Source organism: Thunnus maccoyii, chromosome 5 (assembly GCF_910596095.1).
Source record: "Thunnus maccoyii chromosome 5, fThuMac1.1, whole genome shotgun sequence".
NCBI lineage: Eukaryota > Metazoa > Chordata > Actinopteri > Scombriformes > Scombridae > Thunnus > Thunnus maccoyii.
In genome coordinates this window covers 25,323,528-25,349,989 of record NC_056537.1, presented here as the reverse complement: position 1 = coordinate 25,349,989, position 26,462 = coordinate 25,323,528, and the positions used below count along the sequence as shown (strand labels likewise).

Genomic DNA, 26,462 nt, shown 5'->3' with positions numbered 1-26,462 from the left:
TCCATTTTCTGCTTGGGGAACCTGTAACCACGCATGGGATTTGACTCTGCTACTGTATGTAAGTGTGTATTATTGCTTGGTGTGTATGTGCGTCCATCTTTGTAATTGTATGTTTTTGTGTATTTGTGTGATTGTGCAAGATGTGTGACCGTGGGTGTGCTCTTGTGTTGCACGTTGCCTTGCGCATTATGTTTTAAAAATGATCAGACAATATGTTTCAGTATTTAGCAGATTGTGAAAAGGGACTCTTCTTGGCTTGTTCCACACCATTTATGCAGCTCTGTAGACATCTGCTGTTTTCGCTCCCCCAGCTATGGAGGTGAAGAGGCTATGCGTGTTGCTTTGTGTTGTTTACATAAAACATCCATCAGCTCTTGTTCTCCACTTCTTGCTGTATCATATTCTAGTCTGTTTAGGCGGGATCACAAAGATGCTCTGTCTCCTGGATTGCTGAAGGGATTTTTATGAAAAAAAGAGGTGTGCAAATATTGGTTTATGTCCTACAAGTGTTGTGATTTTATGTGGCGTGAGGCTTTATCTGTTGCTTTATCAGCAGTTGTTGATTCATATCTGGAGTTTGCCCCAAAAACAAAATGACATGGCAGCTGCTTCTTTAGAGGAGGGCATTAATCCGCGGCAGGGCAGTTCCTGTAAAGGCGAAGGGATCCAGGGCACTTTGCCACAGTCTGCTACCTTTATACCCTTATATCTCCTCTCCTCTCCTCTCCTCTCCTCTCTCCTCTTTTTTCCTTTCCTCTCCTCTCCTGACGTTACTTTTAGCTGGTGTATTGCCCCCGCTTTCTGGATGGCAGTGACAGAGCGGCTGCTCATGAATGACCGCAGACATATTGACAGTGTCTGTGCCAGGGGCCATATACAAACAAACACACACACACAGGCTAGTAAGGGCGCGCCATATTGTGGGGAGTTGCTATCCAGCTGGTAGGGTTGGACCTGAACTCTTGAGGGCCATCTTCTCCTCTCTGCAGGTTTCTACCATACTTGGTTTGATCTTTGTTTTTTCAGATTAAATTTCTCTCCCCGCCCACCTCTCTCTCTCTTTCTGTCTCTTTCGCTCTCTCTCTTGTCATATGTGGGTGTGCAAATATCATTTTATGATGAGATTATGTTAATGGGAAGACAGTATATGTCATAGGCAACTCAAGATCATGCAGCGATCAATACCCCTGAGGTACAAACAACAGTCTGGAAGACGGAGATGAGATGTCTTTGTGGTGCACACAGTGGCAAAGCTCCTCAGGCATTCTGTTGTGCCTTTAATCCATCCTTGCCTTTGAATCCTCAGCCAGGAGCCGTAGCGCCGAGTAGCATGAATAGCAGAGAGATGGATACTTTGCCATCCCATGCTCTGTCTTTCTTCTTGCATTTTGTATCGTGCACTCTTTCTTGTCCAACTCCAGCTCTCTCCATCTTTGTCCCAGCACAGCAGTGCAGCCTTCTCCTCCTTTGTTTGCATTTCTCCAACAGCTAACTGAAATATTGATGAACCCCATCTGACCCCCCATTGCTGCGTCAGCAGCTTCTTTAACATTCTTTCAGAGAGCATGCTCATCTGCTCATTTACTAGATGTTGGACAGTCTTCACATGACGAGGACATGTGCTGTGTGTGGCGCCAGCTGTTTCCCACCCTCTTGTGGGTTAGGAGCCAGGGATAAAACCTTACTCCCTGCATACACTGACCCTTTAATCTAGCTACATGGACAGACAGACATCATACACTGACTTGAGCTGTGGGGGTTGTCACTGATATTATGCAGTCATAGCCACCACAGCCATACTGACAACACATAGAAAGTAAGGGCATTTCTTACTACCACATAAAGGAGGCTCTGGGGTCTCTATATGTTCAGGAAACACCACATGCTGCATGCCTGATGGTCTCTAATGGTCCGTATGTTTGTCTCCTTTCCTTGTTGTATGTCTCATGTCACCCTGTCCAACCACTGTAGCACCCAGAGGACATTTTTGTCTTTAAGCTCTCCACTGTGCCCTATAACCTGTTTCCCTGAAGGACATTTAAGCATGTGTTTGATTGCTTATGAGGCACCACACGAACACAGCTCACCCACAGGGCTTTGGGGTTCCAGAGTAATCAGGATCCAACCACCTTATACTCTTGTTCCTCCACAGCCTTAAATAGTTTTTCTGTTGCACCAGCGGCATCCGCAGGTTATGGAAACTTGAGCTCTGAGTGGCATCGCTTCCGTTGCGGTTGCCATTTTTTCCATATGACTTGGACTTAGATTTATAACTACATCCTCTTTATCCCATCTCTCTTTCACTTCCTACAGCACATAAAAAGACCCATCACCTGCTTCCCTTTTCTGTCTAGGCCCTTGGGACCAGTAACCTAAGTCGTGCTGTACCACAGAAGAACTTCTTTAAGCATGCAAGAGTTATTCCTTTAAAAGTTATTCCTTTTCCTTGTGTTTTTGAGTTTAATGTCAGCTATTATCACCTCTAAAAGCGGCAATACTTGTGCCAATTATACACATTTCTTCAAAATTTTCACTTATGTCATTTTTAATAATGTATGGATTTTCTAATCATGTGTGTGATCTCACCTAACCTACCAGCACAGGCTCTCAAGGCGCACACTGGATGTGTTGTGCCTTGGGGCAGAAACAAAAACTGCAGATGTGATTGACAACATTGATTGCATTATTCTACTGCCTTGCCTCTCAGTGGCGTGTATATATCCAGACACTGTCTGTACATACGAGAAGGATGATATGGTGGAAATCAATATCATGATATTTTCTGTTATTTTCTGATGTCAATCAATATGACATATCAAGTAAGAAAAATGACATATAAAATAAGTAAACTGATATTCAGAGCATGAATTGTTTTTTGTTGTTTTTCAGTACATGAGATCAGATGCTTTCAACGTGTCAAACGAAACCTCCAGTAACTGAGTTTGTGTGCTGCGTCACTAATTTGGAAATTTCTTGAAACGCTCACATCGTCACAAAACCATTCCACTGAAAGACGATAAACAATAAAATTGAATTACTGACCAGCCCTAAACACCAGTGTCAGTGTTCACTTTCAAATGTGGATATTTTTTCTCTAATTTCTTCTGTATTTTCCCTCTAATGAGATGTTCTAATTGAGTACATCTTTAAATCTCTGTAAGTGTATCAGTCTTTCATTTGTACATTTTATACTTTTTAGAACCATTGCTCACATTATACAATATATAAAAAATCTCAAATCTAGCTCTGAAAAAGAAATTTAGCATACCTTTTAAAAACCCCACAGTCAAGTTTAATTGACTCAGAGCCAGTAAATCGATAACTAAGGCCTGAATTCAGTGGCTCACACTCATTCCCAATGAACTGGATAAGATTCATATTGCTGATGCTCCATCTTTTTTACACAGTTATGACTCTTTTTAATATTGCATAAAGCTTAGGACACTGGTGGACTTAGCTATTCCACTCCTTTGATCAGCATTATCAGAACACTGTGTCACTCCTGATTTATCTGTGAGGCTATTCTGGGATTCATATATCGTGCTGCTACAGACATCACAGGCATTTGACCTCTCTGCAACGGCCTTTATTGAACTGGACTTTACTGCACCGTGATACTGTGTTGCATTTCAATGGCAAGAGACACTTTCTGATCTAAATGCTAATGTAGTATCCTGTAGTTGGAGTATACTTACTTTACTTGTAAAACCTTGCCCGTCTCCTGTGTCCTACCTTATCTCCCACAGCTCTGATGAATGTGCCTGAAGGAATTAAGTTTACATTGGGGCTTGGCTGCAGGACTGGCTGCTGGGGCTTTAGGTGTCACGGCTGGTGCAAGCAGGGGGTGGGATCCAAATGCAGACGTCTGAGGCAGCTTAATGCAGTTAAATGATTTAATAAACAAAGGCTTACGGGATGGTGAGGCAGGCGAGGGTCAAAACAGGCCAAAAGCAGAAGGCAGTCCAAACACACAAACAAATCCGACAAGGAGCAGGCAAGAATCAAAAGTCCGATAAACAGGCGAGATCCAAATGGGCAGGTAATAGATCTCAGGTATAAACATAGATACAGAGGCTAGAGAGTAAGACATAAAGCGTGTGGCAACTTAGCAATCTGACAAAGAACAATGGAAATGGGCTCACTACTAGTGAGTGTCTGATGAGAGAATGAGTTGCAGGTGAGGAGTGGGCTAGTTAACTGCAGGACAGGAACAGGTGTGTAGGTGGTGAAGGCATCTGGTGTACAGCTTGAGGATGGCAGGTCTGGGGAGTTGGAGGAAAGTACATGGACTGAGACAGAGAGCAATGCAGAGGGCTGCGGATGAGAGAGTGTGGCTACAGAGAGAGACTGAGGAGCAGATTGTGACATGGGGGCTTATGTGTATTTAATTTTATGTGTGTGTGTGTGTGTGTGTGTGTGTGTGTGTGTGTGGGTGCATGTGTGCATCTCTGTGTCTGTCTGCAGCTCTATGGATATGCCATAACTGCTGCTTTTTCACCTAAATCCTGACATGTGTCACTGACAAGTGTCACTGACATGTGTCTCCGGTTCTCAGCATTTGGTTCCCTCCTATCAGTGTGACTGTCAGGGGTTTTCCCTCTTGACAGAATGAAATGAATAAAATAAATACAAAACTGTTCAATATGTTTAAATGAAATATGAAATATGTCCTAACTATGTCTTAACTAGATGGAACAGTGTGTAAAACCAAGTTGATACTCCAAAATGTGGTCAGTGTTCAAAGAATTTGACTTTGAGAATCAGTGCTTGATCCTTTACAGTGTCAGTGCCATTATCTGGGTTCCTCACAGTTGGATCTTCAGGGGAGCATGAGGTCATAAATTCCTAATTAACACCCTTTCCAGACACTTTTATTGACTTTTTTGTTGCAAATCACCCAGGAATGACTGAAGAATGGCGGTACTGTCTGGCCAACCTTATCTCGGAGGGTAATATTCTGTGCATCATAAAAGGGCAAGATAGAACCATAAATATCAAACCAGATTGACATCTGATTTTAATTTGATTTGGTAGTCGAGGCAGACATCGGAATAAATAGCTTGTTAGCACATCTCGGCATCACTGCATACTCTTGGAGGGGAAATCAATGCAAAGATGTGTTCATCGTCTTGTTTGTTAGGAAGTTTGATAGGACATGTCATGTTGTCAATGGTGTCTGTTTGCGTCCACGGCAACAGACGTGGCCAAACGTTCAGAGGATCTAAAGGCCACTGGCAGTGACATATTGTGTGGGAGGAAACCCTTTGTAGTTTAAATCCTCTCCTTATGCTCTGGCCTTGATCATACATTCACACCAGGATCATATGCTGTTGCATGTCATATACTGTATGTCTGCAGATCTGATATGGTTTCAGATTGACTGGGTAAAGTATGCAGCAGTAATTCCTTGTGTAATGTGAGCCAACATAAATTAGCCAGTAATTATCTAGTAAAGGTTCTTTATATCTTTTTCACCCTTGTAAAACACAGTAGGTATTTGTACATGCTGTGAGTCCCCCTTCCTGATTACTTGAATTACTGTACCGCAGAGGACATCAGTTACATTCCTCCACTGTTACACTCTCATCTGCTGTCACTTCTTAAAAGCTACACATTTTCTTAAAGTTTCATCGATTGACATTTTAATGGAGCCAGTGTTTTATTTTTGGGACTCTGTCATGTGTGAGATGACCTTGTGACTGTGGCTGTGATTGTCATGATTCAATTCCAGTCAGCAAATCAGAGACATTCGGTGGCAGGATATCAAAGCCATCAAAAAGGAAAAAAAATGATGACATTTTCCCCATGAAAGACATTATTCTGTTTATTAATTCAGCTAAAAATAGTGGGTCGCATTTGTTATTCCTCTTAGGGGCATCATGGGAGGTTTTGGTGTCTGAAAGGTGACTGAATGAAAAAAAAACAACTGTTATTCATCAAATTAAAAAGAAAACTTGATTAATTATCTCTCATGCTAAAAACAAATTTAGGTCATGAACAATAAATCCGCCACCAAAACACCAAAGATTTTAACCAGATTTTATGAAAAAAGATGTAAATATCTTTGATCATTCTGTATCATATCTGCAAACACTTTAGAACACCTCCACCATCAAACATTCGATTTTTCCATATGTGGTTCATCTCATGTAAATGTGTAATTATCTCAGCTGTTTATCTTGTGTTTTTTATCCTGTGACATTTTGAGGGGAAAATGAGTTTCGTATGAAGTTAGAGATGAATAGAGGTACATTTAATGATTTAACAATAGATAAGCATATTAATTACTTTTTGATTAATAGACTAATTAGTCATGCAGTCAATAAAAGGTCAAAAATAATGACAAAAGATTATGATAAGAAATCAGAGCCTCATTTTGTTTTAAAGGGGACTTATCCTCTTTTTTTGTGATTTTGTGTTATTTTTATAAGGTTATGATGTCAGATGCCTATGTTAAAGATGGTTAAAGTTCCCAAACCTGAGGTGAACATATATAAAATGCTCCCTGTAAGTCAAAACCCAGGGCTTCAACCTGCTCTGAATGCTTCATTTGCAATGTTACCTCTACTTCCTCCTTGTGATGACATTAGACAGTTAGCATATGCCCACAAACAGCCATCCATTCCATACCCTTTGTTGCTAAGGATGTTCCATGGGTTGTTAACGTTGTCTACTTGCATATTTGGATCACATTTAGGCTCAAATAAATGAAAGTTTCCATTTCGAGTAAAGAAAGAGAAGAGGAAGTTAAATCCTATGACTACTGTTTGTTTACGTAGCCTCTGAGCCAGCAGAAGTCCCCCGGGGGCAGCTTCCCAGAGCTTGCTTATTAGAACAGAGTGGAGAGGGGCCTTAAGGAGACAGTAGCTAAAACGGCCTGTTTCAGACAGAAGCTGAAATGAGGGGCTGCATAAAGAGCCAGTATAAAATAAATAAGGAGTTTTTGAACTGGAAGATATTCCAGGCGAACCTGAGAATATCTATATAGACCTGGAAATGTGCATGATAAGTCGCCTTCAAAATAGTCAGCAACCAAAATATAAAATCAGAGAACAGCATCTATAAATAAAAAGACACTTGGAGAGACACAGTCTTACCTGACATGTTCATATATCATGTTACGATATCAAAAACATTCTCTCAAGCAAACTCAGCTTCCATACAAACAAACTACTCTGTCATTTTTTTCCAGGCCTCAAGGACAAAGTGCACAAGAACACACTTTATCAAAAGCATATTTCGGCTCATAATGCAAAGCACTATATTACATGAGTGGGTTTCATTTTTTAGCTTTCCCCATTCATTTTCAGATCTTCTTTCTTCTTCTGTTGTGTATATGAACTAAATTTTCCTCTAGCTGTAACTGATTTTTGTTTGGGAGTTTAGCACTGTATGTAGTTATTGTATCGTTTAAAGGAATCAATTATTGCTAATAAGCTGGATTTCACACTGTAGTAGATTTCTGTAAATTGCACTTATTGTGTTTGATCGAGATTAGGTATTGAGACTGTGACCTCTAGGTTGATGTAGGTTAAGCCACAGAGTGTACACATATTGCATGTGGTCTTACTGTTATGGGTGACATTAATATTCCCCTGACAGTGTTCAGTTTTGATTAGTGCATGGCCACCTGGAACAGCCAACTGGCTATTCCCTGTTTTTGGAGAACCTCTGAACATAATTAGAGACTGAGCTGACAAAATAAATTGCAAAAAAAGCAGTAAAAGTAGGATATGCAACTGTGCAATTTAGACTATCTCTATAATATACGTGCATTTGAGAAAAATAACCTAAATCCACTGTTGAGTTGCTACAGCAGAAAGTATGTTAATAATGAAGAAACACATTTGTAACAAAAATTGAATTAATCCATGAGGTTGAACACAAAGAACAGTCACTAGTTACTATAAATGTAATGATTAAAAAAAAAAATAATTGGGTTACTGTTAAGTCCCTAAACTCTTCCAGATACGTTTTAGTTGTTTAGGAGTGCATTAGGGAGGCTTGAAATGATAAAGCAAGTGAACATAGTGTTCTGGAAAATAAGTTTTTTCTGTTCATGGTATTTTCCTCCAACATAATGTTTGTCTCCAAGACACAAATTGAACCAGCAGGTCATGAAGTTTGTTTATCAAGTGTAGCCTCTTTATTTAGTTTGTATAAAAAAACCTCTTCTTTATATCCCTACAGGATAATGCATCTGAAAGAACAGAGGCATGACTGTTAAGGCTGTGGGTTTTCATCAATTTTCATCTAGTCCTAATGAATTATAGAACATGTCTCCTTCTTGTAACACAAAAATATAATATCTGTAAAACATTTTAGGTTTAGTTATAATTTGTTGGCACAATAAAATGTTGTAGTTTAGAAATAAAATACTGCTCAAGAAGAGGAGAGACATTTCCCTATTTTAAAGACGATATTTGAGTCATACTGCAGTAGTATAAATGAACGTCTCTAATGAAGGGTTTCACTGCACACGTCTTTTATTATTTAATCATGATTGTAAATTTCACTTTATCTCCTACTGTTTGTAGGCGGGAATATTTTTGTTACATTATCTAGACCACATACAGTGCTGTTCTTGCATACTAATACTGCCCAACATACGTCCAGTAAAATAACAAACCAAACTCATATACTGTATTTCTCCTGAAATATCAATAAGTCTTTACAACTTGGCTTAACCTCTCCTTTGAAGGAGAAAGTGGCTGGCATACACTCCTTACAGCACTCGTGCAGTTATTTGTTCACAGTCCCATTGCCCTGACGCAGGTTCACGGTTAAGTGTTTGCATGCTATTACCTTTTGTGTGGTAGTGTCTGAGGAGCTCTGAGAGAGTCCCTGCTGGTTCCCTCTGAACTCTAATCTCCTCAGTCCTGTCTGTCTTTGCAACATACATATGTTGAAGAAGCTGCCAGATTTACTCAGCATCAGAGAGAATGTTTGAATACAATCTCATCCCACTCACCCCCTTCCCCCCCCTCCGTCTTAGCCTAGACTCACTGCTCTGGTCTTCTTCGCTTTGCTCTGCCGTGCTCTGCATATTTTTCATCTTCTCTCCAAGCCTCGACTCCTTTGTGTCCTCCTACAGACGTCCGCTTCTCCTGAGTCTCTCACTTTCTCTCTCTCTCTCTCTCGCTTTACCCCCTCAACCTGATGCAGCAGTGCAGAGCCCCATTGCTCTGAGTCGAAGGATGGATCTGTGCAAGGCTCAGGAGGGAACTGGCTCGGGATGTGTCCTTGAAGCTACTTGAGGAATCAGTAACATGCACACTAGGAGCCCCACTGAGCTCTAATAAATGTGTGTAACTCTGAGAGAGAGCGGCCCTGACATAGACTGTGTTGAATTTGAAGTTAAGGGCCTTAGAGCTCACCAGATGGAAAACACCTGGATTCTGACAGTCTTTGCAGCTTTTCACATTTACTCCAGGGGGCTGATGGGAAATCTTGACACTTGTAACTTCTGAGCAGCTATTTTCGTCATGTGACATAAATACGCCTTAATCATGTAGGGTTACTACCTTTTGCAGATAATAGACCTATCTCTGGAACTTCAAACCTGACCAGACCATTGAGGCTTTTTGGAGACTATAAAGTGAATAATTTGTTAAAATACTGGTGTTAAATCAAAATATCCGAACTCCAGTGATTTGGTTTTGAACATTCTGTAATCTTTCAGTTGAAAGCTTTTCAAAGCCCCTTAGGAAACTTAAAAAAGCATGGTCAAGATTAAAAATAAGCACACTTTATTAATTCCTGAAAAGCTGAAATTGTAGAAATATGTGATTTTCTCCTGACAGCAGTAAATGTTGTATTGAACTGTCAGAGTTGAGAAACACATTACTTCATTAACTTTTCTTCTTGACAAGCAAAACATGGCAGTGTCAACAACGGCAGTGTCACTTAAATACATACTGAAGGACACAGATGTAAAAAAATGTTTTAAATTTTGAGTCCTTTTTTTTACTTTATTTATTATTAATTGTGCCGTTAAGGTGCCCGGTCGTTGCTTAATTTTTCAACCATGATACATGCGCTTTCTCAAGGCTATTTTTTTTTATTCCACAATAGTGAAACACAAGAAGGTTGGATTAGGTTATCTCAATTGGGTATTACTGGATTTACCTTTAAGACCATTCAGTTGAAACTCTCCCTCCATCTGTCCGGAGGCTGAGCCATCACGACACTTGGCTGACAGTGTCGAGACCATTACCACAGCAGAACAATGTGCAGTCTAGCGGTAACCTGTTTTAGGAAGACAATCCTAGAGAAAAAAGTTGATTGTGGGAGTCAATAATGGCAATTACACTGTTATTACAATTGTTACAGTCTACTGAGAATACAGTTAAGCTCTGGCAAGCTCACACAGACAGACACTACTTGAATATTGAGATAATTATCCAGTAGCTGCCTTGATCATTTTATACCGTTTAGCCTTTGTTCTTTGATGATGTGCACATGTAGATATCTGGGGAGGTCTTTGAGATCAGAGAGCTAGATAAATTTAAAATCAAAGCTATATAATATCTTGTCAGCTTGGTGTGTGAATCAGCAGGGCTATTCGGTCTTTGACCCTGGCTTTGCGTTGGCAAGTGTTCAGCATCTTAAAGCCACTATCCCCTTTCCACGCTTCAGATGGTGCCATAATTCCAAAGCCTGCACGTTGCCAGAAAATTGGGTCCCCTTACATGGATGTGGGCATTGCAGTGATGAATAACGCAGACCAACAGCAAACTGCACCTCAGTACTGTCTCTATTACCCACATCAGATGCAGTAATCGCTCTAGTGAGAGTTATCTAATGTTTCAGTTGAATAAATCACCTGCTGTTAAAGTTAACTAGCTCATTTATGGCAACAGTAATCAATGAAATCACAGACTACAAAACTGTGTGAGAAGCTATACTGGAATGTGTGAAAATCACATGTGTGGATGTTGTCATCAGACTGTTAGTGAAAGCTATTTGCATGCAAAAAAGCTTGCCAGCAATTTCCACCTCACACCCCCTGCCCCTCCCAACCCTACCACTCCACAGACAACCCTCAACTCATCTACAATTACCTTGACACTTCCTTTTTTTTTTTGTTTTGTTTGATTGGTTGATATTGTTAAATTAATCTCTAGCCTCTCAATTCCCCTGACAGCAGAGATGAAATTGCTGAACATGTATAGTCAAAGCAAACACAGCGATGGGCTTATTAAAGACACGGGGGTGAAGAGGAGGAGCTCGAGTCTTGCTGCAGCTGCTGCATTGGCTGTCTGCTCAGCAGCGGGGAGGGGCTGAGAGAGAGGGAGAGAGAGAGAGAGAGAGAGAGTTGGGGGAGGAGGGCAGTGCTCTTGTTGGGAGATAGGGAATGCCCGTTAGTTGCGTCTGCCGATAATAGCACATCAGCCAGAGAGCTGCTATTGGGAGAGCAGAGCACAGGCAGTGCGGAGGACTGAGCTGCTGAGCACAGAATGGTACACTAGAGAAGACAGGCACACTCAGAGAGAGATAGACCAGGGGAAGAGAGAGCGCATCAGAGCACGCTGAGACGGTTAAGAGGAGAGGAGGACAGAGAGGGAGCAGAGCAGTGGAAAGAGGAGAGGAAAGTGAAGAGGGGAGAAAAGTTAACGGGTCAGCAAGAGACTCATTGGAGTCTCACTGCCACTGGAATAGCCCGGCACAGCAATAAGCAGCACAGGAGGAGAGTGATATTACAAAAGGGGATAGAGGGAATACTGTAACTTCTTCCTGGAAAGACAGTCCTGTCAGAAGACGAGGGTAGTGCTCCTCACAGGACCCTTCTGCACAGCTACTTCAGGGCTATCAAAGCAAGACAGCAGCAGCAAGCAGAAGACACTTAAGCCTGGTAGAAGTGCCTGAGCAGTTCAGTTCTACTCACTTCTGTCCTGGAGACTTTCTAACCTGAGTTGCTTGGTTCAACCTGTGCGTTTCCAGGTGGATGCAGTTGTATTTCTCTGTGGCTTTGATCTGTTTTTGCTTCAGAGTGTGAAGCAGTGGAGATTCGGAGGACGAGTTGTTCTGTCCTGTCATCTCTGAGACTATGGTAGACTGTGCGTCAGGGAGACCTTCATCAGCAGCTGCAGCCCTAGAGCATGGAGAAGTCCAGCAGTGAGGAGTCAGCCATTCACCGTAGCCCCTCTGTAGATAGCCGTGACTCTGATTTTGCTCAAGCTTCCACGTCTGGCCGCCCATTTGGCGGCCGCGGCTTCACTGCCGGTGCATTCTACGGCTCCACGGGGCCGCGCAAAAACGCACAGCAGGGGCAGGCTGGAACGGCAGCTGATACCAGCGCAGGAGACAAGACCAAGAACAAGTACAGCTCACCCAAAGGCAGCAAATACGTGGTCTTTTACCTGGATCTATCCTTTGTGTTCCTTTTAGAATTCAAGAAGTGCAACATGGCAAGAGGCTGCCTCTGCTGCTTGAAGTATATGATGTTCATCTTCAATCTCATCTTCTGGGTAAGTGGCTCATGATTTTATTTCATCATACTTGTTAATGTTGGTCTAGCTGATGTTAATGATACAAATGTGTAGATATGGCTTAAAAGATAATATTGACTGAGTAAATTTGAGAAACATAATTTCTCAAATATAATTATCCATATCTTACAAATGTGAGATATGGATGAGATATGGATAATGTGTGTTGTTTTTTTAAATGTTAATTATGAAACATTATGGCAAAGTGATGGTTGTCAGTGCAATCATGTGTTTCTAATTATTACATCAGGGTGTTTATGCCTGTTCTTCCCTGTGCATGTTGCTATTCCTGGATGTCATGACAGAGTCAGTGGCATTGCACCAGGTCTCCTTTTGTATGTGACGTGTGGAGGGGGGGGGGGGTTGGATTGTGGCGGTAAGGAGGACAAGAGTTCGTTAGGGTCACTCAATCAGATGTTTATATGATTTACAATTAACACAGAGTTGCAATGCTGGTTTTGGTAATGTTAGTGAAAGAGTACATGCCTCTTCAGTACATTTCGCATTGATGAGCAACCCAGTAGTACCAGGGGGGATGTGAGTTGAGGTGGTCAGCAAGAGTTTCAAATCATTCTGTAGGAGTTAATCCGATTAGTGTGCTTCATTTTATTATTCAGTCTTTTAAAAAAAAAAGTCTTTTGTCTTAAAATCTGTGAACAAATGTAATAATCACGGCCAAAGTTCAGAATTACTCTTAAGGACTTTCTTGGCTTTTTCTGTGTAATTTAAGTGTTGTGATTATCCGTATTTGTAGCAATTACAGTAATAATAGAAAAAATGATCATAATGCAATAGTGCTCTCCTTGCCAATAGATTTTCACCCAGAGAAAACCTGGCCGGCGTGTGGCAGGCTCTGCTGTGTACCCATGCATGGGCATTTGTTGTAAAAGTGGGCATGCCTTCAATGTTTACAGAATGGATTATAGGGCTTATGGGTTATGGGGCCAAGTCTTTTGTGTAGATGCAGCGAAGCGTGAAGCATAAAAACATCCCAACACTGGGGACTCTACCAACCCCGGCCCACCATGTTACTGGGTTGCGAGCTTTGCTAACTGGGGCACATTGGAGGCAACAGAGTGGGCATTAACTGGAGCCCAGCTGTGAACAGGCTAGCATTGAAAACACACACACGTACACATGCACCACACAAACCAAGATCTTTCTCATTGTCTGCTCCTTATACAGAAATGGACAGCACTGTTAGTGGCCAGCCTCAGGGCTCAAGCAGGGGAGGTCTCCACAGCTTCAGGGCAATATCTCCATATCATTCTCATATCATTACCCATATCAGAGAAGCAAGGGCAAGGGTGATTGGCAAAGACATACAAAGGGCTCAGGGGCTGGTCAGTGTGCCTTGCCTTAATGTAAATGTTTGTTTAAGGGAATGAAAAGGTCAGAAAAGCTTAGCTGATGTTGGATTCATTAATGCAGACACTAACATACCTTGATGTGAGCACCTCTCTGAGCTCAGTCAGTAAGTCAAGTTAGTACTCATGGCTAATTGGAGCTGAATTGGAGATGCTAATTTTAAGCAATTTCCTTCAATTGATCATTTGCCACATGAATAATCAATAAGAAGTCAGTCATTAAAATAGAAAATAGGTGTTTTCTTTGACTAAAGCTTATTTTTAACAGCTTGGGCTTTTTTCACAGTACAGATCAGGTTAATTAAATATTTGAATCATGAACTAGATAAAATGATAAAAATGCCTTTTTGAAATAATTGCATCTCCAGCTTTTTCAGCAAATGAAAAATTCAATTAATTGAACATATTTATATCAGCGCCAAAAAGGGCTTTACAACCTACAAATGCCTTTAAAAGTGGGCAGCTCAGATCAACAGACTCAAATGTGACTGGTTTCTCTTTGAGAACATGCGCATATCTTTACATGTTCACTGTAATGCCTTGTTGATAGAAATATGGCAGTTTTGCAAGGTGAGGGATAGTAAAACACAGAACAGCCACAGTGAAGATGAAGAGCTATAGCCGACAAGCGCTCACTGCTGTTCAAGTGAACTTCAACCTCCAACACATCATTAATATAAACCTTCTAACAACGCCTTTTAACATACTGTCAAATAGAAAACCACACACGCTATGCCATCACAAGCTCTGAACTCTAGTGCTCACAGAAATTCAAAAAGTCCAGCCACTAAGAACCACCCACACAGACAGAACTCACTGCCTGGGAATGCACAAGTAAGGTCACTTCAGCTTTGCTTCTTGACTTATTTTTGATTGATTAAATTTGCCACAGTGAAAAATGCTCAATTGATGAATTAAGACTTCCTGTCATCATTCTTTCTAGAGACTGAGAGTGATATATGATAGATGAAGGCCTTATTAGACTCTACATTAATAGAGTGACATCAGTTACCCGCATGTCAGTTCTGGCCTGCTTGGCTCAGTTAATAGGTCAGAAGCTGACTTGGTGCATTGCTATAGGTCAAACTTAAGAAGAGGTCATAAGGTCAAGGTCATTGTTATCCGCTATCTTCTTGAGGGGCTGTCAGAGGAGATTTGCATGAAGGTGTTTACATCCCATATTATTTCTAGGCTCAGTTTGTGTTTAACCCTTTACAGTGGCAGAGCCCTGTCACTAATAACCGGCTGCTGCACAGCACTAATAAGGAGGTGGAAAAGAGGCTTTGGATCTCAAGGCTGGTAGCCTCCAATTCATATGGAGCCTAGCTCATTGCCTTCCATGGAAATGCAGTACAACCATCTCGAGTGTGTGCAGTGATTTGAGGACTCTCTCTGTCATAATATATATGTGTGTCAACATATATCTATATATATATATATATGTGTGTGTGTGTGTGTGTGCATGCATGCATGCGTGGGGCATAGGGAGCTTAAGTTGCTATGGACTTTTCCCAGCATAGTACATCCCCCTGCTGTGCAATAATTGAATTTTTACTCTGGTAATGTTTATTTAATGAACATCCACCATGCATATTCCCCTTTATTCCCACAGATTGATACTCTTGTTTTCCTCCCACCCCTAGTTCAGTTTAATGGCATTTTAATCAGTGACCCATGGGAAAAGAGTGGGGTGATGAGGGGGTTAGGATGCAGCACGTGACTGGTGGGTCTCAGTCCATCAGCATGTGAGAGCTTCAGGCTCATTGGCAGCCGGCTGACTGGTACTCTGGATCCTGGGCGGCAATGCGCCCAGTTGAAGGTTAGTGGAGTTTGGAATAAAGGGTTTGCTTGTCAGTGAGGGGTCAGGACGGGGTGCCTGATCACTCTGGGATATAAGGGGGAGGGTGAGAGGCATGTTGTATCCTGACACCCCTGAGACTGCGCTGCTCTACCTCTGACACTCTAGGAATCACAAGGTTACTGCAGCTGGTAGGGAGGTTTGCCTCTGAAGATCTGACATCTCATCTCAGGACTGAAGGGGCAATGGTGTGCTGAAGTAACTTGACACCAGGTACAGCAGGGGTCTCTTCTTTCTGATTACGCGCACATGCACACACACTCTTGCTGTACGCATATGCACATCAGCACGCACACATACACACACCCACAAACAGCCACCCTTGAAAGTACGCTCACCACCCACACACCATCCGCTCCACAGGGCTTACAGTGGTAACTTGAAGCACAAGGTAAACAGCGGTAGGCACTCCAGGCATCTCCATACATGCGCTCATCCTCAGGCCCCCCAGCAGTTGTTCATGACCATCTGGCTCCTCTTTCTTATAAGGGATTAGAAGAGTCTGAGCTGTAGGGGGAGTTTCGGGCAGATTAGAGCATTATTGGGTGGTGCGGTTAGGATTGAGAGCACGGCTTCTTCGGACAGCTCTATGCTAAAGCCAACAATCATCAAAGCAAATGGCCTTTGTGTTGTGACAATGTGTGGCAAAGTGTGTGGTTTAGTAGGGAGGGGGATCTCTTTCTCTCTCTCTCTCTTTCTCTCTCTCTCACACACACACACACACAAACACACACACACAGTGACTGTTTGACCAGCATGATAGGGTGATAGATGTTAAGTCCTATTGGTGTCAGCCTTGTGAGCATATCAGTGTTAGTGTTCTTGCTGGGAGCAAGGATTTCAGCCTCTTACTCTTACTCTGTGTGTCCTCTGTACTCGCAGCCTCCACTGTTAATCTCCTCCATTCAAGATTCAATTTATCGTCCACCGTTGCAGTTATTTATCTTGTGCAGTGATATTGAACAACCATTGAGAAGTAAAAAAATGAAAAAAAAGGCCTGAAAACACAACACGAGGATTTACTCTGCCAAATTGTGTGTCCCATATCACACATACTGTAGTGCACAAGCAACATTCCCTTTGTTAAAGATAGGTTGTAGCGTAATGGGGCCCGTCCCAGCTGTGCCATTATCATGCCATATCAAAAGCTAAAGCCTCATTTGATATTCATATTTAAAAGAAAAGTGTCAGCTCAGCAGTCTTGTCCTACAAGCACAAGAGTGTGGTGGTATCAAAGCCACTCTTTTGTTAGGGGAGAGAAAACCAAATGTGTTTAGCATTCATGAATTCCTGTGCTTACTTAGGGGATTGCTGCAGGATTTATAAACCATTTGGTCTGAGGCAACATAAGATTAGTTCCCCTATTGATTTAATCACTGAATTTGACATTTAAGGTTTCAAATGTTGCTGCAAAGAGTGGTGCTATTGACAGACTCAAGGTGGTTTGTAAGAAGTGCGTATATATGCTTGCATGTCTGTGCCTGGTTGAGTGGAATTCCATAAAGTGTTTCACACAAGCTTTCCCTTTCCCGTGGGATTTCGATCTAAGGCGTTGAAGCAATTTGCCTGTTTTTCATTTTCCATATCGACACATGAAAAGTTCAGTCGTCTTTTATAGCTCGAGAGACCGTGTGTTGCAACAAACTTTTATCCTTTTTTTTTTTTTTTTTTTTTTCACCTTTCTGTTTCACAAGAGGAACAGCTGAACTCCATCAGTCACTGCCAGGTGAAACAGGGAATGGGCACAGGAAAATTGATGAGGGCTGAGTACGCTCTTCAAGATGATGAAACAAGCTGTATATGCTGTGCCGTCACATGCATTTAATTCCATCAATCCACCATGAAAGACCCGCTCTTGAATTGGCTTTGAGTTTGAAATGTCAGCATGCAGTCTGTCCAGTCTGTCCGCCTAAATTTTACGCCTCTGACTGTGATATAGAATTGGCCGTCAGTGGATTTAATCAATACAACCAGTCACGGATTATGCATCCTCAGAATCATCTATATCCATATAAAGCATTTATACTGTATAATATGCTCAAATTTTGTAAACTGTACCGTAGCCAGACTGTCTGGTGAGCTGGTCCATTGATTTTTCTGTAACATTTACATATACAACATCACAATATTTATATGCATTTTAATCATGTGAAGTCTTGTAATTAGCATTCCCTATAGATCGTTAGGCCTTGATTCAGATTGGCTGACCTGCTTGGTAAATATCTCCATATATCTGCCTTTGTCCAGTGGATCGTCTGGGGAGATCACTCTAATTTACACGTCTCTCTCGCCTGCTTCGATTTCCCGGCTGTGTTGCGTAGCGCCACTGAGCTCATTAGCTTATGTTGCAGATCAACTGGGATACGGAGCTGCTGTGTTGCACTCTAGGGGGTCGAGGTAATAGAGCAGGGGAATGGTGTGTGTTTTTGCTTGGACACAGTAGGTAGGTGGTGCTCTTGAAAGGGCATTAAGTCTCCCACCTCATCACTCATCTCTATTTATTTTGAGAGGATTGGCTTCAGACTTGATGAGCTGCTGTTTGGTTTTGTAAAAGGGTGACACACATGAGAAGCAGAAAACTGCAACATTTTACTTGAGGTAATAACTCACTAAGGCGGGTATTATATAAACATCCCTCACAAAATATGCATACCAGTGTCTTTTTATCTCATGTGGTATTATTCATAAATCCCTCATGAGAATTTTGATATATAGTTTGATGTTGCTACTCGGATAGCTTAAAGCAGGTGCAGTTTCAGCACAGTTTGTACTGTGTCAGCGGGGTGTTACTGACTTGTAGTGACAGGTGAAAAACGAGAGAACAGATGAAACAGTATAGGTACAGGAATTACAGTACATCATCTTGGATATGTATACCATTCACTGACCACTGCTTTGCATTCTCAGATTTGTGACAAAGATACAATCCAAAGACAGAACCTCCCTCATTCACATTACAAACCAGTGTTCCTCTTAGATTCAGGAAGTGCAGATAGATTATAGTGAATCCTGTAACTACTTTCTCTCTGTCATATTTGAAAGTCTCTAAAGCACCAGATGTGAAAACACACATAAACAGCAGCAATGTTTTTTGTCATCATCATGTCAACTAGTAAACTAGTTTATCAGGAACAGCTATATAGTACCTCAACCCTATGATGTATCATCTTTTTTTCTTTTTTGCTCCAGCGCATGAAACAGAAATCTTGCTTTTCTAAATATAGGCCAGAGGAGTTCAGTACAAGAGAGAATGGGAGAACGAGGGAATAAATATGAGTGGCATTAGTTCTGCAAACATAAGCAGAATCTTTTGTAATGACTATGTGCCAAATCGTGCTCCTCAGGCAATAGTGAAGAGAGCATCAGTGTTGTATGGTTCAATAATGAGTGTATATTACTGAACTGAAAAGCGGTAAATATCCTCACAGGTCATGTGTTTGGATTATTGATCTAAAAAGGTCTTATCCATTCTTTTTTTTTGTATTTTTATATGCATTTGAAAACAGTCCAAGCAAGGCTTCCATTCACTGAATGCTACTGGAAAAAATATGTAGAAAAACAAGCTGCATTTGAAGCTCTTCTGCTCAGCTCCACAGCTGCGGATGATTTCACATTTCATAATGGAATTCAATTTGGTGCAAATTGATTGGTATTATCAAGCAAACTGTTGTGGAAAAATACAGTAGTCTGCATAATCCATGTTAGAAAATGAGTGAAATTATTATAGCTCTTCAGCTGCCTTTGAACATTTTCACACGTTATGTAGCTAGTGACACTTTGTAGCGCCTGTGGACTTGTAGGGATTCAGTATAGCTGTGAACCAACACAACAGACACACTAAGCTCTGTGATTTGGTCAGCTCAAGCTTTTGATGTGCTGTTGCAGTCTCACTCTGTGACAAATATCTCTGAATGTGTGTTTACCTTCATATTGCTCTGTTTGCCTTTTCTAGTGATGCAGAGAAATTCCCACTTCATTTCTGTTTGTGCTCCACAAAGTGTTTCATTTAATATCGATGCAGCAAAGCATGTTCGAGCCTTCACATAAGCACTGTTACAGATGAAAAATGTTTTCAGTGCTTCTTTGTGTCCTTGCGGTGCAGGAATGGCCGCAGTATCTATCCTCACATTCTCTTTTCACCCCAGGAAGTCCAATCAATGCTAATCTGCACCTAAGCAGTCAATTAATGTAGAATGTTAGAACAGCTTGCTGGTTCAACTACTCAGCATTTTTTCTGACACCTAAAGGCAAATTACAGTGAAATCAATGTTTCCCAGTCAGTCCCCACCTCCAGCTCTGCTTAGTAGGCTTACAGAATATCATTTTCTTGGTCTTCTGAGAGCAAACTAAATTCATTTTAGATTACCCTGCTCATGTTTAATTAACATTATATGGGAAGCATATATGAACTAGCTACAAGTCCACAAGCTCTGCAGTGTTCAGAACGACATTAGCTCTGCGTGAAAAATTGCAGCCCTCTCTTTCATTTGAATGGAGCCAGTGTGTTGACACAGCAGGGGTGCCGACACACAGCCTCTAGCAACATAACACGACGTCATAAGGCAAGGAGCCGCGTTGGGCAATCGCATACATGCAAGCGTACATTCCTGATGGATTAATTTGTAACACAGACACCGCATTTCTGCTGTTAATCTCGTGATCATCGCAACGAAAGATAAAACAGCTGCTGCCGCGATAACTTAGCAGAATTGTAAAATCCTGTCCGTGAGTATTACAAACCACTGTGCAGTGTTATGGCATCTGATAAGCCTTTATTTGTAACTCCAACTGGACTTCCTGGATCATATTTCATTATCTCACCGGTTCGCCCCCACCAACGTAGTCCCTTGCATTGTTTTAACGCAGGACTGTTTTCGGTCTGAATGCAGCCTAACAGTCAAGTGGAAAGGCTGTTTCCCTGGAAATGCTAGACGTCTTAGATGGGCTGCAATTCAGTTCATCAGAAGACGATCTTTAATGTCCTGGGTCCAGCTCCCTAAGTTCTCCAGAGGTTATCAGCTGCAGGCTAAGGATGCATCAATGACTGACTCTAAGACCTATTTCCCTAGGGCCTCTACCTCAATTGATTCAACTGGGCCTGATTCTTTTCCCACCACGAACCCACTGAAACAACCCACACAGCATCCGTGAGAGCTTGTTTCCTCTCATCTATTTCCTTCTCCTCTCTAAACATAATGCAGAGACCCAGGACGCATTGGGCAACTGCGCCACAATCTGTTGAAAATATGAGTAGCAGATTGACTTTGAATCTGTTTAAATGTGTCATCCTGAATTTGGGTCAGAGACTCAGGCATTCATTGCCTGAATGGTAATGAGCCCAGGACACATTTTCAGCAGGGCCCTAACATGCAATGAGCCACACACTGATCCATGTTGTTAGCTATGACAAATGAGAGACAGATTTATGCCTTAAACATGAGAGAATATATTGTTTTATTCATCTGAACCACCACAGATTACTGCTGCGTTATTGCTCAGCCATAAAATACAACATATTGTAGCTTGCCAGATGGAAATGCATCAGTACATACCCAGCAGGGCTTGACATTTTGCTTACCAGCCACTGTGACTAGTGGTTTTCCAAAGTTACTAGCCACTCAGCCTTTTCACCAGTCACAATTTTGTTGTTTGGAAATTGCGATGATGTGCTGCAATTTGTTTTAAGGACCAGATTTATGACCCTTTAGATGTAAATGACCACTGTAAACACCCAAATCAAGACTACATAAAATGTATAACATTGCAGTCATCAAATATTCAGCTCTGATAAGGTTGTGTGTGAAGCTCCTTTTGTATGAAAATATGCAACCAATTAAGACAAAGACATAAAAAGAGTAGCCTCTTATTGCATATAATAAAAGTGGCACAGGGTTATAGAGGATTAATTGAAAAGATAGACGAGAGGAGAGAGGTTTATATCCTCACAAGTGAATGTGAACTGTGTGTAGATGCAGCAGTAAAGTCTGTAAGCGTGTGTGTAAGCGGCCTGGCCATGCTCTCGTAGCTGCAGCAGGCGGGCAGGCAGGAATGAGGGGAAACGGAGGGGGCATGAGAAGCGGTGCTCGTTGGTAGTAGAGCTGACAGCAGTTTTCCTCGGATCGATCTGCAGCGCTGCTCCACTTTATGACAAAAGAGTTCACAACACAGAATGCCACCCTCCAAAGTGGCTAGTAAGAGTGACTGTGTTACACGCCACCGCTGAATTCTACCTGCATTTGGCTGGTGGGCAGGTGCTAATGTCAAGCCTTTGACCCAGACTAGATGATCGTGGAATACTTGATGTGTTTTTATTGCTATTTTTTAATGGGGCAGTTTTACACAGTATATGCAATACGCTGTACAATTCATACCATCAGCCTATGTATTAGACTGTTTGTTGTGATTTAAAATGGATGCCTATGTTGTTGTTTTCAGAGCAAAACCTAGATCTTCATCAGAGCAGGTTGTTGCAGTGCTCTCGTTATGTCTGATCCAATTTGAGCTTGACTCTTATTTGATGTGCATGAGGTGTGCTCACAACCGGCTCTGATTTTCTCCCTGAAGAGGGAAAAGCAGTAACTAGTCAAGATCCTTCACTGCTACAGTAGCAAGATAACTGACTGGCTGACAGGCTGTGTAAACCTAATAGGGATTATTGTCGGTCTTCCTTCATGCAGATTCATCCTCTTCCTTATCACAGCAGAGTTTTAAACTGTCCCCTTGACTTTGCTTAGTCTTATCACATGACTAAAGCAAATTGTTCTGCTTGTTTGTTTTACACCAATTTGCAATTACTAGTCATATTTCCAGACATGAAAGAGCATTTGCTTTGTGTATCTGTTCTGTTTCAGAAGACATCAGGGTTTTATATGTCCTGAAATCGGAAATCTGGTACAGTCTGGTTGCCTGCAGCATGCAAAGTCTTCATATAAAGAGGAAGCATGTAAAACCAGCCTTACTCCATCACTTTGGTATTCTATGTAGGGCACAGAGAGATGTCTTAGATCTTACTTTTTAAAGAGGACTTCATTTTAGAGAGGACTTTTATTGCATGGTGGAAAGAGCCATTCAATTAAGTTGTCAGTAATTGCAGATATTCACCTGAAATGATGAATGATCAGGTAAAGGGTTTCCATATCCACATTATATATTTCCTCTCTTCTCAAACACAAAAAAATTCAACTAATTGCCTTGAGTCCATTTTCATTAACTTTAATTGAACCTCTAATTCAATTAATAACAGATACTTCAAAGTAATTAATGTGGCCTCTGCAGTAAGTATGCCATTTTAAAACTGCAAAGATAAATCTGTAAAACCTCTATATTTCACAGTTTGTCGCACTCTACTCTGTAATTCCATAGATATAGGCTATAATTTACCTTGTAGTTGAATGCAAGCATTGCAAAATACTATAAAATCAAATAAGATGGAAATATTCTATGAATTATATATGTGCTCATATCTTTGTCAGTTTGCTATTGTTGGTTATTCTTAATTAAAGATCGAATAAAGTGAGAAATTGGTGTAGAGACCCCCCTCACTCACCATGTGTCGTTTGAAGTCCCTGTCTGTAGTCATTATTTCTGCACAGATGTCTCCATTTCTCTTATTAAGCCACCCAGGCTTCAGTAATGGCTGATTTGGGATGGTGGTAGAATATGAAAGAGTGAGTCTAAGAGAAGCTATGTGTAGGCAGAGTGAGGTTAGGGAGAGGAGTCTAATTTGAGAAGTTGATTATAGGGTCATTGCCACCCTCAGTGAATGATCTCATTCATCCATTTTGAGCCAGAGTAATTATTAACATAGACCTGTATGCACTCATCAGTGTGTATGCACTCATCAACGCAGGGTGGTGAGACAAATCCCCAACATTGTGTTTTATCCAGTGATAATTTCAGCTAAGGACACAGTAGCATGTTCGGGGTCAGCCCATTAATGCCCCTTCCATTTCATTCACATTTCAGCTATTTCAGGGTTGGCTTGTCTTCATTTTAGATCTCCATCATGACAACGTTTTTAGTTCGCACTGGTTGCATGCCCGTTCTTGAGCACAGTTCACAAGTGAACTGGGACAGATGGGGTTGGCCAGATTTTTCTCCCCGGTCCCCTTCTGAGAGGACAGACTGGCACACCCAAAATGCTGTTCTTTTCCTGGATGGGAAGAAGCGAAGCATGAAGGCAGAAAGGGAGGGAGTTGGAGGTGGTGGTGGTGGTGGGGGGGGACCTCTTCTCAAGAGCAAGAGAGGTGAACACATTGATATTTGATGACAGTTCCCCAAGAGGTGAGTCACCCTCACTCTCAGATCCTACTCTCTCTCTCCCAGGCATCCACGTCATTTTTGTTTATCCTGAAGACGAACTTGAAAATCATTTGGTCTATTTTAGTGATAAAAGAAAAATGTACAAATCCAATTCTGTTCAGACAACAGTGATTGAAATCGTAAAGCAAAACAAGATCCTAGAGAAAAATGTGGATTTACGGCTGTATTCCCCCGACTTTGTTTTTCAAATAGGTGAAATGTCTGTGTTTGATGAATGGCTTCTTATTAGCTCATCATTTGTCACACACCATTAATGACATGTTTTCATCAGGTAAACGCTCACACTTTGATTAAAGAGCAGCTCAACAGTAAATCTTTCATGAAGAAAGAGCACTGTTGTACTGACCTCTGTGAAAGTAGTTGCACCTCTGACCACATGCAGCATCACAGGGGGCTGAGGTTAGGTGCTGTGCTGCTGCTAAAGCTACGTGTCAGCAAAGGCAGGATTTTCAGACTGTGTGTAGTTACTTTTTTAACAACGTATATCATCTGTTCTGGAGTAACAGGCATTAGTGGAATACCCAGTGGCCAGACCATACAGCTGTGGTAATATGTATTATTATTCAGTTTGGGTTTTTTTGAGAATAAAATGAACGAGCATTAGATGAACAGATGAAAAGCGAACGCAGGTGTACCTAGAGAGAGGCATTCAGACAGTAGAATTAAACTGACTAAATAAGTAAGTTGCTTTTTCCTTTCGACAGCTCTGAACTCCCCAGCCTGATTAGCTGTGCTAAGCACATACAGTAGAGTTTAGGTTCATTTTTTGCATTATTCATCTATAACGCATGGGCTTTAAAATTCTGCAAGGCTGTGCTGAGCTTTTATGAGAGTAATTAGACAATCATAATGATTGTTAATAGACCTTGTTTATTCATTCATTCATGCATTCATTCATTCATTAAACATCTATTGTCTGTACAACCCTGTGTACATATAAAAGACATGAGTCTCAACAGTATCCATACACATACTATACTCATGTTATTATTATTTATGGCTGTGCAGGATGTTGTGTAAGCACCGGAATCAAAGCAACAGTGATTTTAGAACTCAAACAGGAATCTAATTGAGTTGCAAATGTACTTTATGATGAACTTGAAATATCCATATGATGAAAACAAGGCTATAGTGGCAGCCCTCATCTCACATGTGAAGGCTGATATGCCTGTGTGATGGCCTCTGTCAATAAATACTGAGAGCACAGTAATTGGCACATAAAAGCACATCTCTGTTTGCTTCAGTTGGAAAGCGTTCTCCTATCTTCAAAAGCCCCCACCCCACCCTCCCCACTACAGTTCATTTTTCATTGAAGTGCTTACCTTGCAAAAGAGATGTGAGGGGAAGAATACTGTCCTGCAGCATGTTCTCACTCAGTCTTATACTTGCAGGGATTTCTCTGTAGTTTTGCCATTTTTTTTAATCCAAAAATGTCTGGCAGGGTCCACAAGTCTTTTCTAATGGATCATCACAGACACCTGTGACAGGTGAAGACAACAAGTAAATAATTATAACATCAATGAAGACACATTTGTCATGGACTATTTGTCAGACAAGTCACCCCGTCTTTTTAATCTCTAAGAAAAAGTGGTTTGACCTTCACTATAGTAAGAAATCTTCCTCAAAAGCAATCACATTTCACGCTACACGCCTACATAGAATCGCTTTATTAGCCTAGTGTAGCTGCTGATCCAATAACGCCTTAGAACACACTGTGGCTGAGCAATCTGGCTGTTTTTCATATTAACTGTGGTGGGCGGTCAGCTTTATCGCCCATAGAATTCCTTCGTGATCAGCAGATTCCATTTTCATCCGTGAGACAAGAATAACTTCATTTACAGACAAATTTATTTGCAGAGGATGTGCTCTGGCAAGAAAGAAAAACAAAATGTCAATATGCTTTGAAACAGTTTCACGCTGCCTCAATGGTGGTAACAGAGAGATTGGAGAGTGTAGCTGCAGGGATCCAGATCCTCATTACATCGGAGTCCATCTCAGATGCAGTCATTGGATGTACTGTCCGTAGAGATTCACAGTTCTAGCTCTGGCAGATATGGTGAACGTGGAAGCATTGCAGGAGAGTATGAGCACAGTGCTGCCTGCAGTTCACTGTCAACATTTTTGTGTCCCTGCATAATGCATCCAGTCGACGTCCAGTGTACCCAGAAAAGGAGTCAAGGTCAGGAAAGTGAAACCATGGCTTGGAATTCATGTACATTTTAATGCTGCATTTGCTGTTTGTACTTCCCAACATGAAAAGAAGTTCTCTGTAATGGCTTTGCTTTGGTGCTGTCAGTCACTGACAGTTCTCACCTACTAGCCTAGCTGACTGTGCATCTAAGCATGCATGGATCTTTATTATAGTCAGTCTGATAATACATCTCAGCTAGTTTGCTGATATCCTATTTTTCTTTTTAGTGTGTG

At 41.4% G+C, this 26,462-nt stretch overlaps 1 protein-coding gene across 5 annotated transcripts in view; it reads left to right on the top strand.

Moving 5' to 3' along the window:
• Window positions 1-26,462, top strand: part of tspan9a (tetraspanin 9a) — a 166,907-nt gene that overhangs the window by 83,291 nt on the left and 57,154 nt on the right. For 4 of the 5 annotated variants that reach the window (XM_042412471.1, XM_042412470.1, XM_042412468.1 and 1 more), the window contains one exon: window positions 12,391-12,470. In XM_042412471.1, the coding sequence (XP_042268405.1) occupies window positions 12,408-12,470 (63 nt within the window). In that variant the 5' untranslated portion in view covers window positions 12,391-12,407. Of the gene's footprint in view, window positions 1-11,347; window positions 12,471-26,462 lie in introns of those variants that run through there. The other variant, XM_042412467.1, reaches the window with a different exon arrangement.